The 20950-nt window shown below is 45.9% G+C and overlaps 1 protein-coding gene across 1 annotated transcript in view; it reads right to left on the bottom strand.

Moving 5' to 3' along the window:
- The window catches only part of Sh3rf3 (SH3 domain containing ring finger 3), a 303375-nt gene that overhangs the window by 118785 nt on the left and 163640 nt on the right, over positions 1 to 20950 (bottom strand). The window contains exon 2 of the mRNA XM_042265670.2: positions 14403 to 14678. Coding sequence (XP_042121604.1) covers positions 14403 to 14678 — 276 coding nt within the window. The remainder of the gene's footprint in view (positions 1 to 14402; positions 14679 to 20950) is intronic.

Genomic DNA, 20950 nt, shown 5'->3' on the forward strand with positions numbered 1-20950 from the left:
TCACACCAGCTTCTCAACAATCACAGCAAAGGCCTTTGAAAAATAATCCAACATCCCTTCAAGATAAAAGTCACAAAGAGGCTAGGAATGGAGGAAGCATACCTCAACATAAAGGCTGTATGACAAACACTAGGAGCGTCATACTGAATGAACAGAGGAAACCTCAAAGCATTTCTACCAAGATCAGGAGCCAGACAGAGCAGCAACTCTCCTCATTTTCAGTCAATGAAGTATTTGAATTCTTAGTTAGACAAGAGAAAGAGAAAAAAGGAGAGAAGAAATCAGAGTATCCCTTTTTGCAGAGGGTATGATTCTCTACATAAAATACTCTAAAGACACCAGTGAAAACATTTTAGAGTTGATAAACACTTTCAGCAAAGCGGTGGGACATAAAATTAACACATTGATGTAGTAGGTAGCTGTTCTAGCTATGACGGTTCCTATATACAAATAACAAGAATACTGAGAAAGAAAAGTGAAGGAAACAATCCATTCATACACACACACAGTACTGGCTGGTTTGTGTCAACTTGACACAAGCTAGAGTCATCAGAGAGGAAGGAGCCTCTGTTGAAGAAATGCCTCCATGAGATTCAGCTGTAAAGCATTTTCTCAATTAGTGATCAATGGGGAAGGGCCCAGCCCATGGTGAGTGGTTCCATTCCTAGGCTGGTAGTTCAGGGTTCTATAAGAAATCAGTCTGAGCAAACCATGGGAAGCAAGCCAGTAAGCAGTACCCTTCCATGGCCTCTGCATCAGCTCCTGGCTCCAGGATTCTGTCTTATTTGAGTTCCTGTCCCGACTTCCTTCATTGGTAAACAGCAATGTGGAAGTGTAAGCTGAGTAAACCCTTTCGTCTCCAACTTGTTTTTTGGTCATAGTGTTTCACTGTAGCAATAGAAATCCTAACACACACACACACACACACACACACACACACACACACGTGCACACACACACACACACGTGCACACAAGCACACACACACAGAATAAATCCATCCAAGGAAGTGGAAGCCCTCCACTATTGAACACGGAAGAAAGAATCGAGGAAGACAGAGGGAGATGGAGAACCCACCTATGCTCATGGGTCAGAGGAATTAATCTTGTGAAAATGCCATTCTACCAAAAGCACTCTAAAAATTAATATAACCCTACTCACAACTCCAAAGCTACTCTTCACAGACAGAAAAAAAAAATACAAATGATTATAAAGAGGCACGAATGACCAAAGACAGCCAAAGCAATACAGAACAAACGGGATATTGTAATAGGTATCACCATACCTGATTTAAAATTATACTACAGAGCCATGGTAATATAAACAGTGTGGTACTGCCACAAAAAGCAATCACATAAATAAATGGAATAGAACTGAGGACCCAGATATAAACTCACAAGTACAGTTGCCTGTTTTTTGACAAAGAGGCCAAAATAATACATTGGAGAAAACACAACATGTTTAACAAATGGTGCAGAGAAAATTGGATTTCACCACTGTGGTAGTTTGAATGGGAATAGCCCCACAGACTCACATGTTTGAATGCCCAAGGGAGTGGCACTATTAAGAGGTGTGGCTTTGATGGAGTAGGTATTGCCTTGTTGGAGAAGTGTGTCACTGTGGGGGTGATCTTAGAGGTCTCCATGCTCAAGCTATGCCCAGTGTGGCACACGGTTCACTTCCTGTTGCCTGTGGATTCAGCTGTAGAACTCTCAGCTCCTTTTCCAGCACCATGTCCGCCTGCATGCTGCCTTGCTTTTTGCCATGATGATAATGGACTAAACTTCTGAAACTGTAAGCCAGCCCCAATTATATGTTTTCCTTTATAAGAGTTGTCATGGTCATGATGTCTCTTCAAAGCAATACAAACCCTAACTAAGAGAAATATGTAGAAAAGTGGAACTAGATCTTTATTCATCCCTGAAAAAAAAATCAACCTCAAATGGATCAAAGACTTCAAGACCATGAATCTGGTAAAGGGAAAAAGTAGGGAGTATGCTCCAATGTACTGATTCAGGTAAGGACTTTCTGAACAGGACCCTGGTACCACAGGCATTTAGACCAACAATTAAGAGATGGGACCTCATGAAGTTAAAAAGCTGCCAGAAAAGGAAGTCACCAAGTGAATGAAGAGGCTGTTGCCAGAATGGGAGAAAAGCCTTGCTAGCTATTCTTTTGACAGAAGAATCGTGTCTACAATATACAATGAATTAAAAAATCTGAACATTAAGAAAATAACCCAATTAATAATGTGTTATGGAACTTAACAGGGTTCAGCTAGGAAACACTGAAGCCCTGAACAGTGTGTATGATAGTGTATATGTGTTACATTTGTCCCAAATCCAGACTGTACAATACCCAAAATGAATTCCCACATAAACGATGGCCACTGGCTGATACAAGATCAGCTGAGCAATGATAAAAATGTTCCACCATAGGGCTTTATTAATTAGTGTAGGCTAGGGGTGGGCAATGTAGAACACAGGAAATCTCTGTATCTGCTCCCTTTTGTTACGAATCTAAAACTACTCTAAATTCAAGTCTACCTTTCAAAGACTAACTCACAGAACCACCGAACAATGAAAACTAACAAACTATAGCATTCTACAACAAATCAATGGGTGTCTGATAACTATAACACTGAAAACAATCTGAACACAAAAAATTAAACTCCACTTGATTCTATGTATCTGAAGTTCAAGAGTAAACACAATTCATCTGTTCTTAGCAGATTTGAGAGGAAAGGAAGGCAATGGTGAATGGAGGGGACCCAGCTTTGGTACCACACCATTTCCTGGCTAGGCAGTGATTATAAAGATAGACTCATCATTAGGCTGAATAAGCCTTATTAGTGGGTGTTTTTGGCATGTTATTACACAAAACAGAAGAAAAGTTCTTCTTGTTTGTTTCCCCCTGGAGAAAAGGGAACAGTCTACTCAGATTGAACAAATGACACAACACCTTGAATATGGCATGTCCCCTCAAAGGGGACACAATAAGGCAATGATCACATCAATGGTTTGGAACCAAGTCAAGTGGGAGCCCTGAGTCTGGGAAGTGTGAGCAGCATGGAGCTGTGCCTCTGCTCTCCAGCTAGGATATCACTGTCTACTGAAGACCCAGGCTTGCTGTGGGATGTCCTGTATGCTGTAAATATATGCTGCTATGATTGATTGATAAATAAAACGCTGATTGGCCAGTAGCCAGGCAGGAAGGATAGTGTAGGCAGGACAAGGAGAGAGGAGAATGCTGGGTAGAAGAAGACTGAGTCAGGAGACGTTGCCAGCCACCACGAGGAGAAGCATGATGTAAGATACCGGTAAGCCACGGGCCACGTGGCAACTTACAGATTAATAGAAATGGGTTAATTTAAGATATAAGAACAGATAGCAAGAAGCCTGCCATGGCCATACAGGTTATAAGTGATATAAGTCTCTGTGTGTTTACATGGGGGACATTGAGTAGGAGAGATTTGTCCTGACTGCTGGCAGGTCGGGACACAGGAAAACTTCAGCTATACAGGTTTATCCTGGGTCACCCTAAGGGAGTAAGACAGCAACAAGGGATAAAATCCATTGAGAAGCAAACTCAATTCCAGAGAAAGGCACGGCCTCTTAGGCCAGATAATTTGCTACAACTCCCAGTGTTAAACAGTGCAAACCATTTCCTTTTTTTTTTTTTTTTTTTTTTTGTGGCCAACACACATAAATGTCTTTAAGTGGAGATGGGAAGAGAGACCTTAGGCTATGGAGAAAATGATCCCTTCCCAAGCTGGTGGAGAGAAGGCTAGCTTCAGAGAGAGACCACCATGCAACACAATGAACATACAGCAAAATTGCTCTCTAATGCAATGAGCGGGGACCCGAACGCACCCATGTCAAGTGTGCTACAGTGACGTCCATTAAGGAGCAAGTGGTTCCTGCACAGTTCCATCAGGCTGAGTGACACTCTGGCAGCACCTTTGTGGTAGCTGTCTATTCTGGCTCAAGTGGCACTCTGGATCCGATGCCTGTCTGAAGCCTGAGGAGAGCAGCAGGATGCAGAATGCATTTATTCATTCGGTACTTGTTTTCTTTATAGGGACCAAACCAAGAGAACACACAGAGCCAGTCATCTTTGCATATAAAGGAAGTAATTCACTTTGCCTATGGATGTTAAGAAAGTTGTTTTGTTTTTGTTTTTGTTTTTCCTAGATCTGCACCTAATCCAAACACAGCGAGGAAGGGATATTTTAGTGCTGATGATAGAGATACACAGTCTAGCAAGTCAGGGCTACCCTCATAAAGTTATGTCTTCTAGATTTGGACCTCTTCAGCACTCCATGAAAGACCAAAACAACAGTGCCTAATTTTTATGGTTAGATCCTATCAGGTCTCAGATGTGTTGCCACAAATTTCAAAAACCCTCAGGTCAGTGCATTTAGAAGGACAAGGAAAGAGGGAATATTATTTTGAAGGCTCTCTAGTACATGGAGAAATACCCCTTCTTAGAACACTAAGGCTTCATAATGGGGATGGCAAGGGCTGGCCATTGGTTTTCAGCTGCTTCCCTAAGACAGCCACTCACCCTCTCCTCGGGGACACCCCATCCAGGGAGGTTCCAAGTGCTACGTGGGGAGCATGTAGAGACACCTGTGCATTTGTCTTCTAGAGCGGTGCTCTATTGCAGACATCAGTAACCAAGTCTAGAAAGACCAGACGGTAAGCCTTTTTGGGTTTCTCAGGCCATTTACTCAATTCTGTGGTAGACGCATGAAGGTAGCCAATGCCTGAGTGAATGGACACACACAGCTATGTGCCAGTAAAACCAGATTGACAGAACCAAATGGCAGGTCAGTTTGGGTGGTCATCTTAGTTTACCAGCCCCCTGATGTAGGTGATCAAACTAAGCCAAAAAGATACCACAGACATCACTGATGGCCAAATCAGGTAGACATGTTTCTGAACTAGCATGATAGTATGCGGTGATTTTATGAATGAAAACTGTTTCCATGACATCATTACATTTTCCGGTGCAAAACTCTACTTCATCTATAAGTTTCATGTCAAGTACTCATTATTTACTACGGGGCGGCAGGCTTCATCCATATGCTGTTTTCCCTATTCTCTGATATTTCTGAATTTGGAAAATATACCAAATGTCTATTGGCACAGAGCCCTGGCTCTTCTCGGAATTCAGATGGTCTCGAGAGGGAGGGTGGAGGGGGGGGGTCTAAATCATTGCAAGTTGGGGCTGTGACTATGAAGGGGCTGTTTAAGAGCTAGAGAGCCTTTCTTCCCAAGGCGTAGTAGATAATACACTAGTACAGTGCCGCCTTCTATCAGGATCTTTAGATCGACATTTTAAATAATGTATCTGCCTCCTCTAACACTGATGCGGCCAGTTAACTTTTTCTACTTGAGGAGGAAGAAAGCTACAAGCCTAGTGCCCCCTGTCAAGAACAACAGCTGTACCTGGATGTCCCTAGACCTTTCCAGGCTGCCAGAGCACAGCGTCCTTGGACATTACAGGTACAGCTTGGAAAAGGGGCACAGGAGGGTCCCTTCGGCAGGGCTGGAGAAAGCAGAACACATGCAACTGATATTGGCAACAGCAGGTGTGGGGACCCTGGGGTCAACTCCCCCTCCCCCCCACCCCGTATCCTCTCTACTATAGTTAAGGGATGTCCAAAGAAGTGGTAATGCGTCAGAGCCCAGAGAAACCAGATCCCTTGAACTTTCTAAGATGACCACGGCCCCACCCCCAAGCACAGCCCCCTGCCCTGCCCTTCAAAGCACTGTTAAGAAAGAGGGAGAATTAAACATGCAGAAGCCCAGAAGCTCCCCAGCTTTTTGTTTTGTTTTGTTTTGGTTTTTTTTTTTTTTTTTTTTTTTTTTTTTTTTTTTTTTGGCTGTAGAAATGACACAGAACTGTGCCTCCAGTCACTGCTGTGTTCCCACAGAGGCTCTTAATGGAGTCATTGGCTGCCACTGACCCCCACAGAGCAAGCTGGCTCTACAGCCCCCAGCTCTGATCTGACAGACTTCTCGATCATCTGTCCCAACTCAGCTGCTGCCAGTGGCCAGGACTCTTCCGAGAGAGAAGCAGGGACAGACCTCTCACTGCCCCGACACAGAGCTGGCTTCTCCAACACACCTCACAGCTGGCACATCTGGAAAGTAACTGAAAAGGCTAAAGAGATTCGACGAGAAGACATGAACACTACCAACTGCCAGGTCTGCTCTCTCCACGTGCAGAGCGCTCTGGCTTCCCTATTATAGATGCTTGCATCTCTCTCCCTTCTGCATGCCCTTCACTGTTGCGTGCTGAGAATGGGAAGTAAGCGATCTTGACCAAGCCTCAGGGAGAAGACAGGGAGAAGAAGACTTGCTATATTGTAAGTGCCTGCATCTAAGGAGGCGAAAGGTAGGGTAAAAAAACGGAATCTCGAGCACAGGCACACCAGCACACAGGAGTGAGGTAGCTCTAAAGAGGAAGGATCTAAAGAGCAAGGGGAGGGCTGAGTTGCCAGCAGTTGAGGAAGGGCACAGAGATAGGGGAGTAGATAGTGTTGCACCCAGAGTCCAGACACCCAAAGACCACCAAGAGATCAAATCCGATGCAAAAGCAACGAGTCTTTTTATTGCGAGTTAACTCGGGCCTCTCCATCTGTCTGATGCAGCAGCAGAGCAGGAGAGACCCCGAGTAGCAATGGGGCAGAGTTTTTATAGGGAGTAAAGCAAGGGGGTGGGTGTCTTGGGGTCTATAGACTACATAGGAACAGACTCAGGATTGGTTTATGCAAGTGGCAATCATGTTAGCAACTTTTAATTGGCTAGGGTTAGTTGAGGGTTCATCAGGGCTATAGTTATCCATTTGGGGGCAGGCCCTGACAAGTCCCAGGCTTTGTCCTTGAGCTGCTGTAGAGGCTGGCTGGCCTAGCACGTACTGACTGTGGGGGCTGGCTCGGTGGCCCAGGCTTAGTGCGTCCTATCTCCCTGTCTGTGCTGGCAGGGGCATCAGTGATTAATTGTCTTTTGTTCATGGCCCTCTCAGAAACTGCTTGCTCAGTCTCAGGAAACTGAAATTGAGGCCCGATCTCTGAGAGAAGACTTGAGTAGCCTGTAAGGGTGTCTGCTTGGTCCTCTCAGATAGATAGATGTACCAGGCCAGGAAGCCTGAGGCCTGCTGGAGACAGAAACAGCCAGGTATAGGGTAAGCTAGGGCTTAGGTAAGGAGTGGAGTGAGGGCTGAGAAGGCCTAGTGCTGGGTTAGAAAGAACCCTGGAGACAGTGCAGGTTCTGATACTGACTTAGATGGGTTCTCAGCAGAGCCCTGGTGACAGGGCTTTGAAAAGTCACTGCATCCATCCATGGTAAACATGCCAAGGGCCATGCTGCCAAGGTCAGCACGCAGGAATGTCTGAGGGAAAAGCGCCCATGTTGTACATTCATCTTATTTGCCTATAAAACTTCAGATGGGACTTTGCAGGTAGGCAACCGGACCATTGCTTGCTTCTTACTTAAATTGTGCGGTTGTTGACCATGTCGTTTCTTTGAACCCCACCTTGAGATCCAAAGAAGTGGCGGGGCAAGGCCAGGGTACTGTAAGCACATGTCCTTTTCTGTAGCCCCTGTGTCTTCTTTAAAACCACTTTTCAGGGCGGTACCAGAGGAATCCAGAAGACGGTCAGGAAGAGAGCTGAGCCCCACTCTGAGTGCTCCTGATAACTTTTTCAAGTCAAGTAGGCAAGTGGAATGTTTAGAAAGGGGTGACTTAGGACCCCATCTCTCTTTGGGCTCCTCCTGCTTTGGGTCATGGATACTGAAAGAGCATGTAGCTAACGTGCCTGAGTCACCCAAGCCCGGAAAACATGCATCCCTGCAGCAGGAGGCAGTGGAGACTGAATCTACGGCCCGCGAGACTGCACCCGGAGGCTGGTCCAGGCGGCTGGCTGGGCTGCAGACTGTGGAGCACTCTTTGTACATCCAGGGCAAGGTCTCTCCACATGGAAGCGGCACAGGGGGGAAACTCCGTTCTTGTGATTGTTTCCTTGCCTTAAGCCAGACATGCCTTCTGAGAGAATTGTGCCTTTCTCTGAACCAGAAGAAAGGGAAGGACAGACAGAAGACATATGAATGTCTCCTATGAACTCCATTCATCACATGCCTTCGCTAATGTAATCCCGACATCAACTATATTTTTCAGTTAAAAAAAAAAGAAAACTCAAAAATTAGATCCATGCTCCAAAGTCACTATATGACACAAAAACCCCAAGATTTTCTCATATGACTCTTGGATATAAGCAATATGCAGTCAGTCCCTTGGGTAGGAAGAACAGAGTCTGGGAATCATACTGGATTGATTCACACAGGAAAGAGCTCCTGGGCTGTTGGGAAATGGTCATTTAAAAGACAGCATATGATCTTAAGCAGGTCAGATGCGGGAGTTTGCAGAGACACCAGCAGAACCATAGTCTGAGCAGGTCAGGACATATTGTGGGGGCATTTGTAAAGGACTTTTTGCTAACTCAAAGCATTCCCTGGGCCCTAGAGCATTGTGAGCAGCTGAAGACTAGAGGATGAGTTAAGGGTCTGAATGAAGCAGTGGTTATACCAACCACAGTGGTTCTCAACCTTCCTAATGCTGTGACCCTTTAATACACTTCCTCATGCTGTGCTGACCCCCAACCATAAGATTATTTTTGTTGCTACTTAATGGCTGTAATTTTGCTACTGTCATGAATTGGAATGGAAGTATCTGATATTTCTGATGATCTTAGGTGACCCCCTATAAAAGAACGGTTTGACCCCTAAAGGTCACCCACAGCTTGAGAACCACTGATCTACCATGTTCTGTGGCTCTTCATGTGACTTCTCATTGAGGATTGAGATGGACATGGCCAGTTTCAGTACTGCTGGTGTTGGGGAGCAAAAGGACTTCCATGAGCAGCCAGGCATTGCTGGGAAAGACTTTGTAGCCTTTGCATATTCACAATGCTGCAGAATGAATTATCAGTGCAACCCAGGCCCTTTACAGTCAGTAGCGTTCCCTAGCACAATGATGCCAGTGTCTCTAGAACTTGTACAGTGGGAGCTCAAGAAGCATTTTCTGAGTTTTATAGTTGAATAGAAATAAGAGCCAGAACCTAGAAACAACCTAGATGCCCATCAACTGAAGAATGGATTAAGAAAATGTGGTACATATACACAATGGAGTACTACTCAGCAGAGAAAAACAATGACAGCTTGAAATTTGCAGGCAAATGGATGGAACTAGAAAATATCATCCTGAGTGAGGTAACCCAAACCCAAAAGGACAAACACAGTATGTACTCACTCATAAGTGGATTCTAGATATAAAGCAAAGAACAGTCAGACTGCAACCCACAGAACTAGGGAGGCTATATAGCAGGGGGGACCCTCAGATGACTGTGGCTTATAATAAGTTTTAGTTTTACTCAATTATGGGGCAAGCCTCAGTGAAACATTTCACTATTAGGATAAGAATTTATGCTGTATCAAGCTGATAATAGAAAAATAAATAAATAAATAAAAATGAACAAAAAAAGAGAGAGAGAATGGTAGCAAGCTGCTGAAACTGTAATGAAACTCACCACTCCCTCTTATGGCCAAAGCTCACCTCTTTATTTGACTGCCACTGCACACCTCAGCAGACTGATGGTACTTGTCTCTGTCTCTGACTTACGATGCTACAGCATGATTGCACAAGGACTTTCTTTTCTCGAATCCCATGGGTTCTTATAGAGAGTGAGAGACCTCTGGATCTGACTCCCGAAGCACGGCGACACCCACCGTATCTACGTTACCTGTTTAGGAGTCCATCTGTGCCTCACCCCTGTCCTCCAAAGAGCCAAACTGTCCTGTTCTGTGTGCATCTCTCACTTCTCACTCTCCACATCTACATCCCTGGCAAGACGTGGGCAATTCCCAGAGCCCCACTGAGACACACACGGCCATGTCCCAACAGCCTCCTGCTACCTCACACCTCAGTTAACTTAATGATGCTTATGCCTCAGTGTCCCTGGCTCATGTCACCTGGGGTTGCCACCACAGACCATGATGTCATTTAGATGTGTACCATCCCGGCATTTGCAAGGCCAAATAGATCTGTACAAACCAGGGCTGGTAATGACTTCCTATATTAGTTACTATGACCAAATACCTAACAAGAAGCAATCTGACGAAGATCTATTTTGGCTCACTGTTTGAAGGCACAGCCACCAGGGCAAGGAAAGTGTGACAGTGGGGACATGAGGTAGACACACAGGAACAGAGAGAAACCAGAAGTGAGTTTGATGTGACCTCCTATCAAAGGCCCTTCTCCCCAACAACCTACTTCCTCCATCTGGGCCCGACATGATAAATGCCTGACACCTCCCCCAGATGGTGGGGCATCACCACTAGGGACCAAGGATTCAAACACAAGACTGTGAAGGGCATTGGACACCCAAACTGTGACACTTCCTTTTAAAACTCTCCGTTGGGGTGGCATTTGAGAAGTCACAAAGCGTTTTGGATCAAAACCTCATTCTTACCTGAAGCATTATCGTTTGAATAGGGAGCATTAAAACAGCGTCAAGTCATTCTAAACCCAATCTGTTTTAAGAAGAGAATGATAACCTTTTGTAACATGACTTTCGAAGCTGTATTGATCAGTTCCCTGTAGCTTCATCTCCCCCCACCCCCAGCAAGTGCAAATACAAAGACTGAAGACAAGTAATGCCGAACCTTCCAGCAGGTCTGAGGCTTCATGGGGTTTCTCTCTGTGTCTCCTTAGTCCACAGAAAGGCTGGGCTTTCGGGGAGGGACCGTGTGCAGATAGGGGCCTGTCGACTAACTGGATGGATGGCGTTAGAATAACACTAACTTGCCGGTTCCCAGAAGCTCACTTTAGATCCGACTGTTGGTTCCTACTCCATGGGGCTGTATCTCAGTGGCACCTGCAGACACTGTCCAAGTCCTGCCAGGAAGCATAGAACCAAATGGGGTGCTCCAAGAAGATGCCCACGTCCTCTGGGACCGAGGTGTGGAGAGGGCGAGACATGCATACCAAAAAGGGGCAACTTTGCTCCTTGGAGGATGGGGGTGGGGCATAGATGCACGAGGGACAAGCTGACATGGACATGATACGGTAGGTGTCTCAGTGCTTTGGGAGTCACACTCGGGAGGCCTCCCACTCTTTATAGAATTCAAGAAAGAGGGTCCTTGTACAAAGATGGTGTGATATGATACTTCCATCTGGATGCCATAGAAACAGCCACCCTTGGTGACAGGAGAGCCCTGGACCCTGTCACAGCTGGTCCAAGTCTCCTTCTAGGGAGCCTAAAAATACCAAACCTACATCAGGGACGTACTGAGGCCAACAGAGCCACACATCCTAAACATGCCAGCCACAGAACCAATCCGAGACAAGCTCAGCTCTCATCTGCCCCTCGAAGACTAATGGACAGTTTCTTCGGAAACACGGAATATTCGGGTCTATCACCCTCTGCACTGGAGTCTTCCCGCCTTGTCTCATCTTCCTCCTGCATATGGCGATACCATGCAGCTTCCCTTGAGACAGTCTTTTGTTACACTCATTTCTCTAGACTTATTCGGGACCTGTTTCCCAAGTCCAGGTTCCAGGAAGGGCCGGGCCTCTGTCTCTCTGAACACAGTACAGTGCCTAGCATGGGTCAGGCCCAGAAGTGTGTGTGTGTGTGTGTGTGTGTGTGTGTGTGTGTGTGTGTGTGTGTGTAATAAACAGACAAATATCCATTTGTCCTCTTGTTCAGGGGACCCTGGTCTTTACCGGCAGTGAGTGCTACAGGCAGAGGCACCTAGAATGGAAATGGAAGGCAAGGGAGTCCAGGATCCTACAAGGAGAAGCTGGCCTGTCAGGAAACACTCCAGGGCGTTACAGTCTACTTGGTGAGCTGTCCTGCCAAGTCGTCCCCCCCACCCCACCCCGTGCCCACAAAGAGAGTCTGATTCCATTGATTCAGTCGCTGGAGCCATGAGAGCTAACAGTCATTTGGAGCCTGTTTTCTTAGCAAGGATGCAAGGGGACACTAAGAAGTTACAATTGCCAGAGCAGAGCACCAGCACACACAGGATGGAGTGCCGTCGCTCCGGGCAGGCTCTCCAGAGCAGAGGAGCCTGCAAGGCATCCTGGGAAGGCACCAGAGGCTTCAGACTGAGAAAAGGAAAAGAGAAGGAGACAGTGAAGAAGACCAGGGCGGGCTTCCCCCGGGAGCTAAGTGAGATGACAGTGGGAATTAGCATCTCAACGCCTCGATGAAAGGAAGAGAGAAAGAGCTGGTTCCCAGAACGGAAAATAGATTAGTCACTGTCAGGGTGCACAATAGAAGAAGACAGACACAGCAGTCTGGCACAGGAACCATCAACTTAAAACGGAGTGCGAGGTATTCCTGCAGCCCGCTGGTGAGCTAGCTGCAATGTTACAGCCAAGCTCTGTACCTGCAGAGGAGGAGGAGGCGGGTGGGGGTAGGGAAGAGTGACTATAATCTCCAGGAGCCAGATACCGCATCCAGTTCTGTCATTTACAGCCTTGGAGCGAGGATGCAGGAGAAGGAAAAGGAGGAGGAAGGAGGGAGGAGAGAGGATCCCAGAGTAAATACCACAAGGCTCCACCTGCTTCCCTGGCAACTTTAAATGTTGTGATGAGTACAAGCGCTGCTCGGTCACCTGGCAGCCATGAATAAAGACAGGAACTCCAGTAAGACCACAAACCTGACTCATCGTTTCACTGGCTCCACAGGAAATGCTGTTTGGTTAGTGACCAAGTCCTCAAGCTAGGTACTTCAAAGGATACTCCATGCCAGGCTGGAGAGATGGCCCAATGGTTAACAGCACCCACTGCTCTTCCAGAGGACCCGAGTTCAACTCTCAGCACCCATATAGCAGCTCATAACTATCTATAACTCCAAATCTATGAGATCCAATGCCCTCTTTCTGGCCTCTGTGGGCATCATGCATGCACATGGTACACAGACATACATGCAGGCAATACATTATACCCATAAATTAATAATAATAATAATAGAGATTCTTCATGCCTAGTTGATTCCACTGTTGCCTTGCAGGAGGGGTGTGATGTGGGCTTTGAGGCCTGATACGACAGCTCTACGGAATGAACTGGGGCTCTACAGTAGTTCTACCATGATCCCTGGAGTCCTAGGAACACTCAGCTCCCTTGCATATACTCACGATTGAAAATGGTAAAATTACTACTGATGCTGAGAGCTCACCCATCTCAAGAGTCAGCACCAGTGCTGGCTGGAGCCATGCATCAGTGGGCCAGGCCATCTCTTACCATTCCACCATCAAAGATGAAACAAATCAAAACAGAAGGAATGTCAGTGCAAAAACCACAGCTCTCACCTCGAAGAGAGTAAGAGATGGATTATTCTGGAGCCATTTTGAATGACCAGGACCTGGGAAACCACATTTGGGTTACCCTACCCCCCAAAGCCATGTCCCATCATGGAAGTCATTTCATGAAGTTATATAGTTTTTACAGAACAAGGAAAGTCAATAGTCCAGTCGTTTAAAATACAGTGTGGTGATATTTTGTTTGTGTTCTGACAAATAAAGCTTGCTTGGAGATCAGAGTGAGGAGCTAGCCACTAGTTAACTATAGAGGCCAGGCAGCCGTGGTACACGCCTTTAATCCCAGCACTAGGCAGGTGGAGACAGTAATATAAGGTGGGAGGAGACAAGAGCCCCCCTTTTAAGGCTCTTGTAGAGTTGTCGAGGTAAGAGGTGACTCTGGCTACTTTATTTCTCTGATCTTTCAGCATTTACCCTATATCTGACTCCAGGTTTCTATTATGTTTTTTCTCTTTTATTTTATTTTACAATACCATTCAGTTCTACATCAGGTTTCTATTATTAAGACCAATTAGATTGCTACAATACAGCAAGTTGAGAGAAGCTTGTCTATAGGCCTAAGATGTTCTCTGATGACATGCTCAGCCTTTGGGGTGGTGGAAGCCAGTAGTTTGTTACATTAGTAGGTTCAAAAAGGTTTTCATCTGCCAGTCAGAGGATGTTAGTTCCGACATTGAGGTAGTCAAAGAATGGCTATTGGGGATAATGCAAGCCTAAGACAGGGTAGTTAATCTCTGGACCTGCAACACTCCAATCTCTCCACGGCCCTGAGCTTCTAATCAGTCAGTCACCCCTCTGTAGACACAGCCTCTGAGGAGTTCTCATTCACACAAACAAAATCAATAACAAAACAATCAAATCCACGAAGCAAGACACATTCCCCCTTCTTCACAGGCACAGGGAGGGTGGGTGGTGATTTGCTCATGGCCTCTCAGAGAAGCCTAGACGTAGCCTCTTGGTTAGGAAGACATGAGTAGACATAAGGGCCAACCATGGGGCTCAGCTTACCTTAGTGAAGGTCAGACAATCTTTGTCTTGGTCTCTGTCCTTCATCTCAAAATCATAAAGTGCTTTGCCTTGGGGCAGAGCCTGCGGCAAAGGCCTGACACACTGGATGTAGCTGGCCGGGAGGAAGCCATGAGTGCCCTGCAGCTCCCCATGGTACCAGTTCTCGTCCACCTTGCGCCGCAGGATGATGATGTCCCCTTTGTTGAACTTGAGGTCACCAGGTTCTTTTCCCTCATAGCTGTAGAGGGCCTTGCCATAGGGAAGCTGGGATAGATTCTGAAACAGAAAATAGCAGGTGGTTACTTGGAATGGCCCTCCCTAATAACCCGAGAAATTTGTCCTTGGAAGCGTGGGTTCAATAGTCATTGCGTGTCTTAAGTGTCAACAACATTCTGAGGCCAGAAAACATTCTATTCAAGGAACAAACAGTCTAACATAGGAACATGTAAGTTCTCTGACCTCAGCAAGACAGTCCCTACAAGAGCAAACTTCTCAATCCTATTCATAAGGGCCCAGTGCAGCCCAGCTTTCTACAGAGACCACTTCACCGCATTGAAAAGGCTCCCAAGGAGGTGATGGGTTATTATCTGTCGGAGATGAGGAGGATACAGGCACAGGAGGGGGCAGCTGGTTCAAAGCAAGTTGGGCAGCCAACGTCTCACCCCTTGTGTGTGTCTCCCTTGCTGTGGACCAGTGGTACACACTCGCCCAGCCCAGGTGAGAGATGTCCGGCAGAGGAATTCAGAGGCTACTCCGCCTCTAGTCCCAGGTCACACACCTCCCGTTCCCCAAGCCATACAAGCTGTCACTCCACACAGCCATCTGCTCCAGAGGGAGGGACACTTCCAAGAATATCTAACCCTGGTCTTGTACAGTCAGGAGGTGTTCTGTCATTCTGTCAATGTGGATCAACTTATTTGAATGTCATTTGCTACTGTGGTCTCAAACAGCGACCACAGTTAAAGCCCAAACAAGACTTTTGGCTCCCTTGTCATGGAAGCAAGAACTCTCCCCAATCCTACATCGATCAGATGTTACTGTCCACGCCCTGTACTTCTCTAGCTGGCCCTGATTGGTAAGTTCTGGCCAGCTGCATAAGTGTCTCTTGCTTTTCTTTCCTGGTGGTCCACACTTGTTCAATAATCCATTTTGTGCCCGAGGAAAGCCTTGTCTTTGTGCCCGAGTCAATGTCCAGCAATTCCCTATGAGAAGTGGCATTTTTTCTCACAAGGGCTGCCTGAGCCAAGGGTTCTGTAGTATTTAAATCAATCAATAGCTATACAAAGCTCAAAGCCGCAGTACATCAAAAAGTCTTTGTAGAGGGTTTAATAGTACATTGCAAATCAATCATTCCACATTTATGTCTCAGAGATGTCTGATGACAGCATTTAAGAGAAACCTGCTGGCAGATTGACAAACAACCCCCACTAGCCAATTAAATAGTAACACCAGAGAACTTTTCATTACAGAACTCATTCTGGATAGCTTTGCGGTCTAAGCACAATAGACTGTACCAGGCCCAGACTTTAGAGAGCACAGGCGAAAGGCAATTTGCAATCCAATACTTTGCTTAGAAAAGACTAAAGAGGTGGCTGGCTGTGGGCCATCAGAAAAACCCCAGGGCCATATAATGGCCAGCCAGTCCCTGGCCCATGGCTTTTCCATTGGGAACAATTTTTCTCAAGATACTTTTGGTTGTCACAACAAGGAGATGTACTGGTGGCATGTAATGGGCAGGGCCAGGGTTGCTGCCAAGTACCCCTCAATTCACAGCACATTCCCTAATAACCAAGAATTTAACCAAGCTCAGGATATCAATAGATCGGGAAACCCAGCCCCGCTCTGCTAGCTAATTTACAGAAAGATGCTGTTTCTCCTTCTTCAACTCTGCTTACCGCCACATTAAAAGTCAAACAATGACAGGAATTTCCTGGCAGGAATATTTTCACTATTGACTATATGGTAACACTTAGAATTTTCCTCAGAAAAGGGGTTTCGAGTGGCATTAAGAAAACATGTTCTTTTGTTCAGAAAAGCACTTCCACTAGGTACCCACAGGAACTTCCCTTGACATAGACTGGCATTGTGTGCCCTCTCTTTCCTAGACTCATCTTCTCATTGAAAGTGTGTGTGCTCAAAGCAGTAATCTTAGAGAAGGGCTTTGGTGGCTGTTTGAAAGCTTCTGCTACCATTGATCACAGTGTGAGCAGTGTAGACCATGCCAAACCTACGCCATTGCCCTCTCCTTCAAAGATCTCATTCCAATGAACATGGATTCCTCCCCCAGCCACCCCTGCTCAGAAAGGACTTGGCTTTCTCCAGCCAGGCTGACACAGGGACCATTTCAAGTACCGTTCTCATCCATATGGACAACCATGGCACTGTATTACCCAGTGTAGCTGGGAGGGTAGGAATGTAGTGCCAGGGAAAGAGGAAATTCCTAGGAGCCAGTTTGGCTTTAGGGCCTGGACTGCAGAATACTGCCGAGACCAGAGACCCACAAGTTGCCCATTTCCTGGTCCTGAAAGGCATCAATCCTGAGCCTCAGGGGACCCTGGTTTTTGTTGATTCTCTACATGGCTGCCAGTCCCACACATATGTGGGCCACAGGCTACTCATCACCACTGTTACAGGCCCAATTCTACTTGCCTCTGTGTGTCCCCAACTCTCAAATCTACCTGTACGTCCATGTCCACGCCGACCACTAGATTTCAAAACAGTCTAGCCACTTGTTTGGAACGCAGGTCTTCTGGACATCACATATGCTCTCTCTGTCCCTTTATCCCTACTTCCTGTATTCCTCATCCTGACCATGCAAACTCCATCTAACTGTGCCCATCCTTCCCCGAACCCCAGCCTTCCTCCTCAAAGCTTGCTAATCTACTGCTATAATCTTGCGTCTAACCCCTTACCTACCTCTCCTCAATGTACTATACTGTGTGCTGGCTGCACCAGTGTAAACCAGAGCCTACCCTGCAAATTCCAGTGGCTTTCACTGTGCCAAGGGATCCCAACTCCTTGGCACAGGAGCAAATGCATACTTTTCTAGCCACGCTGGGTAACATGACAGCTCCCGAGGAGGAGATACACTTCTGAATTCTGTGGGCTCTGCTGACACAGCTCCACACCATCTCTTTCCCCCTTCTAGATCCACAGCACTGGTACTGGGCTCCTAGACCTGGAAGTTTCCTGTCTGCTGCATTAACAGGGCTGGGCTGTATTCACCCTGACAACTAGGACCTGAGAGAAGCCCGAGAAACACTAGAGACCATCTTTTTGCTGTGAGTTCAAAGAAACTCGGGGTATTCCCGAGTCAGGCCTGTGTCTCTGCTGCAGTTAGTAGGTAAGTGGGAATAGGCAGGGGGAAGGGGAGGTCAGAGCTCACTCCTGCATCCCTTCTGATTCTCTTGAGTATCTAATAGAACAAAGTCTATAAAAGCAATATAGACACAGTTCTGAGTAACACACACACACACACACACACACACACACCAGAAATGATGTTAACAGGAAGTTATCCAGGAGCATAAGAGCCAGAAACCGGAACTCCCTGTTAAAAGATGCTCAAAAACATGACTTATTGCCCTTTCCACAGTCTTTGATCTTCAAAGCCCATTATAAGGTTCACTAATTAGTTCATGGATGGTCCTAGAGGAAGATGAGTATTACCGGGGAGGGAGCAGAGATGAGACTCCTGCAAATCTCACCGTGGCAGCCCATCGAACTCCCAGGTTCCCGCTGCCTGTCTTCCAATCACAGCCATTTGCTTTCTTTCCAGAGACAACTTCTCTCACAGGGAGGGCATTCCCCTTAGGAAGAATTGAGTTCAAACACGACCAGGAAGCCTCCATTAAGGCATTAAGAAAAGGAAATAAAAGGAAAAGGGAAGAAATATATCTGGGAAGCCTACAGAATAATTAACACCAGCTACCCTGCAAGGCATTAATAATAATTAAAACTTATAATGTCAATTTCATGGCTCATTACTCAGATGAGACATGCAGATCTTCCTCTGGGCTTAATGTCCTACCCCACAGAGACAGGGTTCTTACATATGCATAGCAGTGCTTTCCAGCTCCTAAGGAATCAAATTCAGCAGTTTGCTTTGACAAATGGGATTCCATTATACCTCCAACTCTGCAGGATATCACACACATCGCTAGACCAGAGGGTCACCACGGCCTGAGCAAAGTGGATGAGCACTCATAGATGGCTCCTATGCCACCAGAGCCCCAGAAAACCAGAGTGAAGCACAGGAATCAAGAACCCTTCCACCTTTAGGCTCTATGAATTCAGTGTTTTTCACTCAATGCTTTCTACTTAGAGTTAGATCAACCCGTTAGCAATGGCTATGGGTCCCATCGTTACAGACAGTTGGTCAATTTTTGTCCATAATCCCTGACCTGATAAAGGTCACAGGATCAAGACATTAACTGATTGAATAACTGTGTGAAAGTTATGGAATCATTTTTGCCAAGCCCTAGATAAAAGTAAGTACATAAATAAATGAAGCAAACCAAAAGGTTATTAAGGAGGGGATCCTGTGTATTCATGCCTGTTAACCAAAACAAAAGACTTCCAGAACCACAAATACTGCAACCTTACACACACACACACACACACACACACACACACACACACACACACAGAGAGAGAGAGAGAGAGAGAGAGAGAGAGAGAGAGAGAGAGAGAGAGAGAGCGCTTACTTTTGCTAGGAACTCAGACCAGTGAATGTGTGTGTGTGTGTGTGTGTGTGTGTGTGTGTGTGTGTGTGTGTGTATTTGTGTGTGTGTTCAACCTTGGGCCAGTGGTACTCTTGTTATTTTTTTTTAATCAAGGATCAATCCTTCCCCAGAGTCTATCAAAATGAGTCTGCCTGGTCCTCCCCTTCATGTACCCTTCCTCAAACCCCAGATCTAGCCCAGACCTCATGTCCAGTACATCAGCCTAGTCCGGCCACCCCTGCCTGCACAGCACACATCTCTAAGCTTCCTGTAGAACCCTCCCTGACTGCCTACAACCTACAGGCTCCTCCCAGGCCACATCCATGGTCTTCACCCAACCAGATCCTGTACACCCTTCTCCAGAGTCTACCCAGGTGAGTCCACAGATCCTCCTCTGCACACACCCACATCAAATCCTAGATCTACCTCCAAATTTCAGGATAGGAACAGGACACACACCCTACACACCAGCCAGCTCACTGTGTCCACCTGACTCCATTATATCCAATTTTTAGTCCTGACCGGGCCTGTACAACCTGGGTTCTGAGCATCTACTCGGTCTAGATCAGATACAGAACTGACAAAAGTCCACATGCCCAGGTATCACTGCAAGTATTCAAACAATATGAAAGATCAAGGCAGGATCTCCCCTCCAAAATCCACCAGTCCTACAGAAGTGTTCTCCAGTGAGAATTACCCAGATGAAGCCCAGGATACAGAATTTAAAATACCTACCATAAACTTCGTCAAATGATTTAAGGAGTTTAAAGAAGATATAAACAGCTCAATAAATTAAAGAGAATAAATGTCTGAGCAGTACCAAAGAAAACACAAACATAAGGCTGATGAAATTGATGACAATAGAGGATTTGAAAATGGAATGCAATAAAGAGATAAAAACATTGAAGAGGACTCAAGAGAAAATGAAGATGGGAATGAAAAACCCAACAGCCCAACTAGAAAACCTAAGAGAAAGTCTCATAAGTAGAATGAACCAGGAAGATGATAGGATACAGCAGATAAAACAAAGGGCCCAGACAAATAAGCAAAGACTATGAAATTAAAAAACAAAACAAACCAGAAAACACAGAAGAAACACCAAGCCTTTAAACCATAGAAACATGAGAGAGAAGAGTCCCGTATCAGTGGCATCAGCCAGATCATTAGAAGGATCATAGAAGACGACTTCCCCCAAATAAGGAAGGACATACCCACACAAATACAAGAAGTGCACAGAGCACAAATAGACAGGACCAGAAAAGAAACTCCCCAGTGGTATGTTATAGTTAAAACATTAAGTATACAGAACAAAGAGAGAGGACCGAAAGCTAAGAGGGAAAAAAAACACATGTTACCTATAAAGAAAAACCCATCAGATTAACAGCTGATTTCTCAATGGAAAGTTTGAAAGCCAGAGAAGCCCAGACCAATGCATTCCCAACCCTAAAAGACCACAATGACCAGCCCAGATTAATGTGCCCACCAAAACTATCTCCACAATTGAAAGAGAAAGAAAAACTTCCCAAGACATAAGCAGCCTAAAGAAATTATATCCAAGAGCTACAAAATGTCAGAAGCAATGTGTTGGGGTGAAGAGAGGAAAGAACAGAGGGAGACAGAGGAAAGAAAACAAACATGGATAAAATTACTCCAACACAAAGCACCACTTAGAACACCCCTCCACCAGACTCAACAATACAATGATCCCAATCAACACACACCTTTCAATAAAACCCTGAAATATTAATGGCCCCTATTTCTCCCAGCAGAAGACACTGGATGACTGAATGAGTCAAGAAACAAAAGTGACCTGTTGTCTACAAG

The sequence above is a fragment of the Peromyscus maniculatus genome, chromosome 21 (genome assembly GCF_049852395.1).
Source record: "Peromyscus maniculatus bairdii isolate BWxNUB_F1_BW_parent chromosome 21, HU_Pman_BW_mat_3.1, whole genome shotgun sequence".
NCBI lineage: Eukaryota > Metazoa > Chordata > Mammalia > Rodentia > Cricetidae > Peromyscus > Peromyscus maniculatus.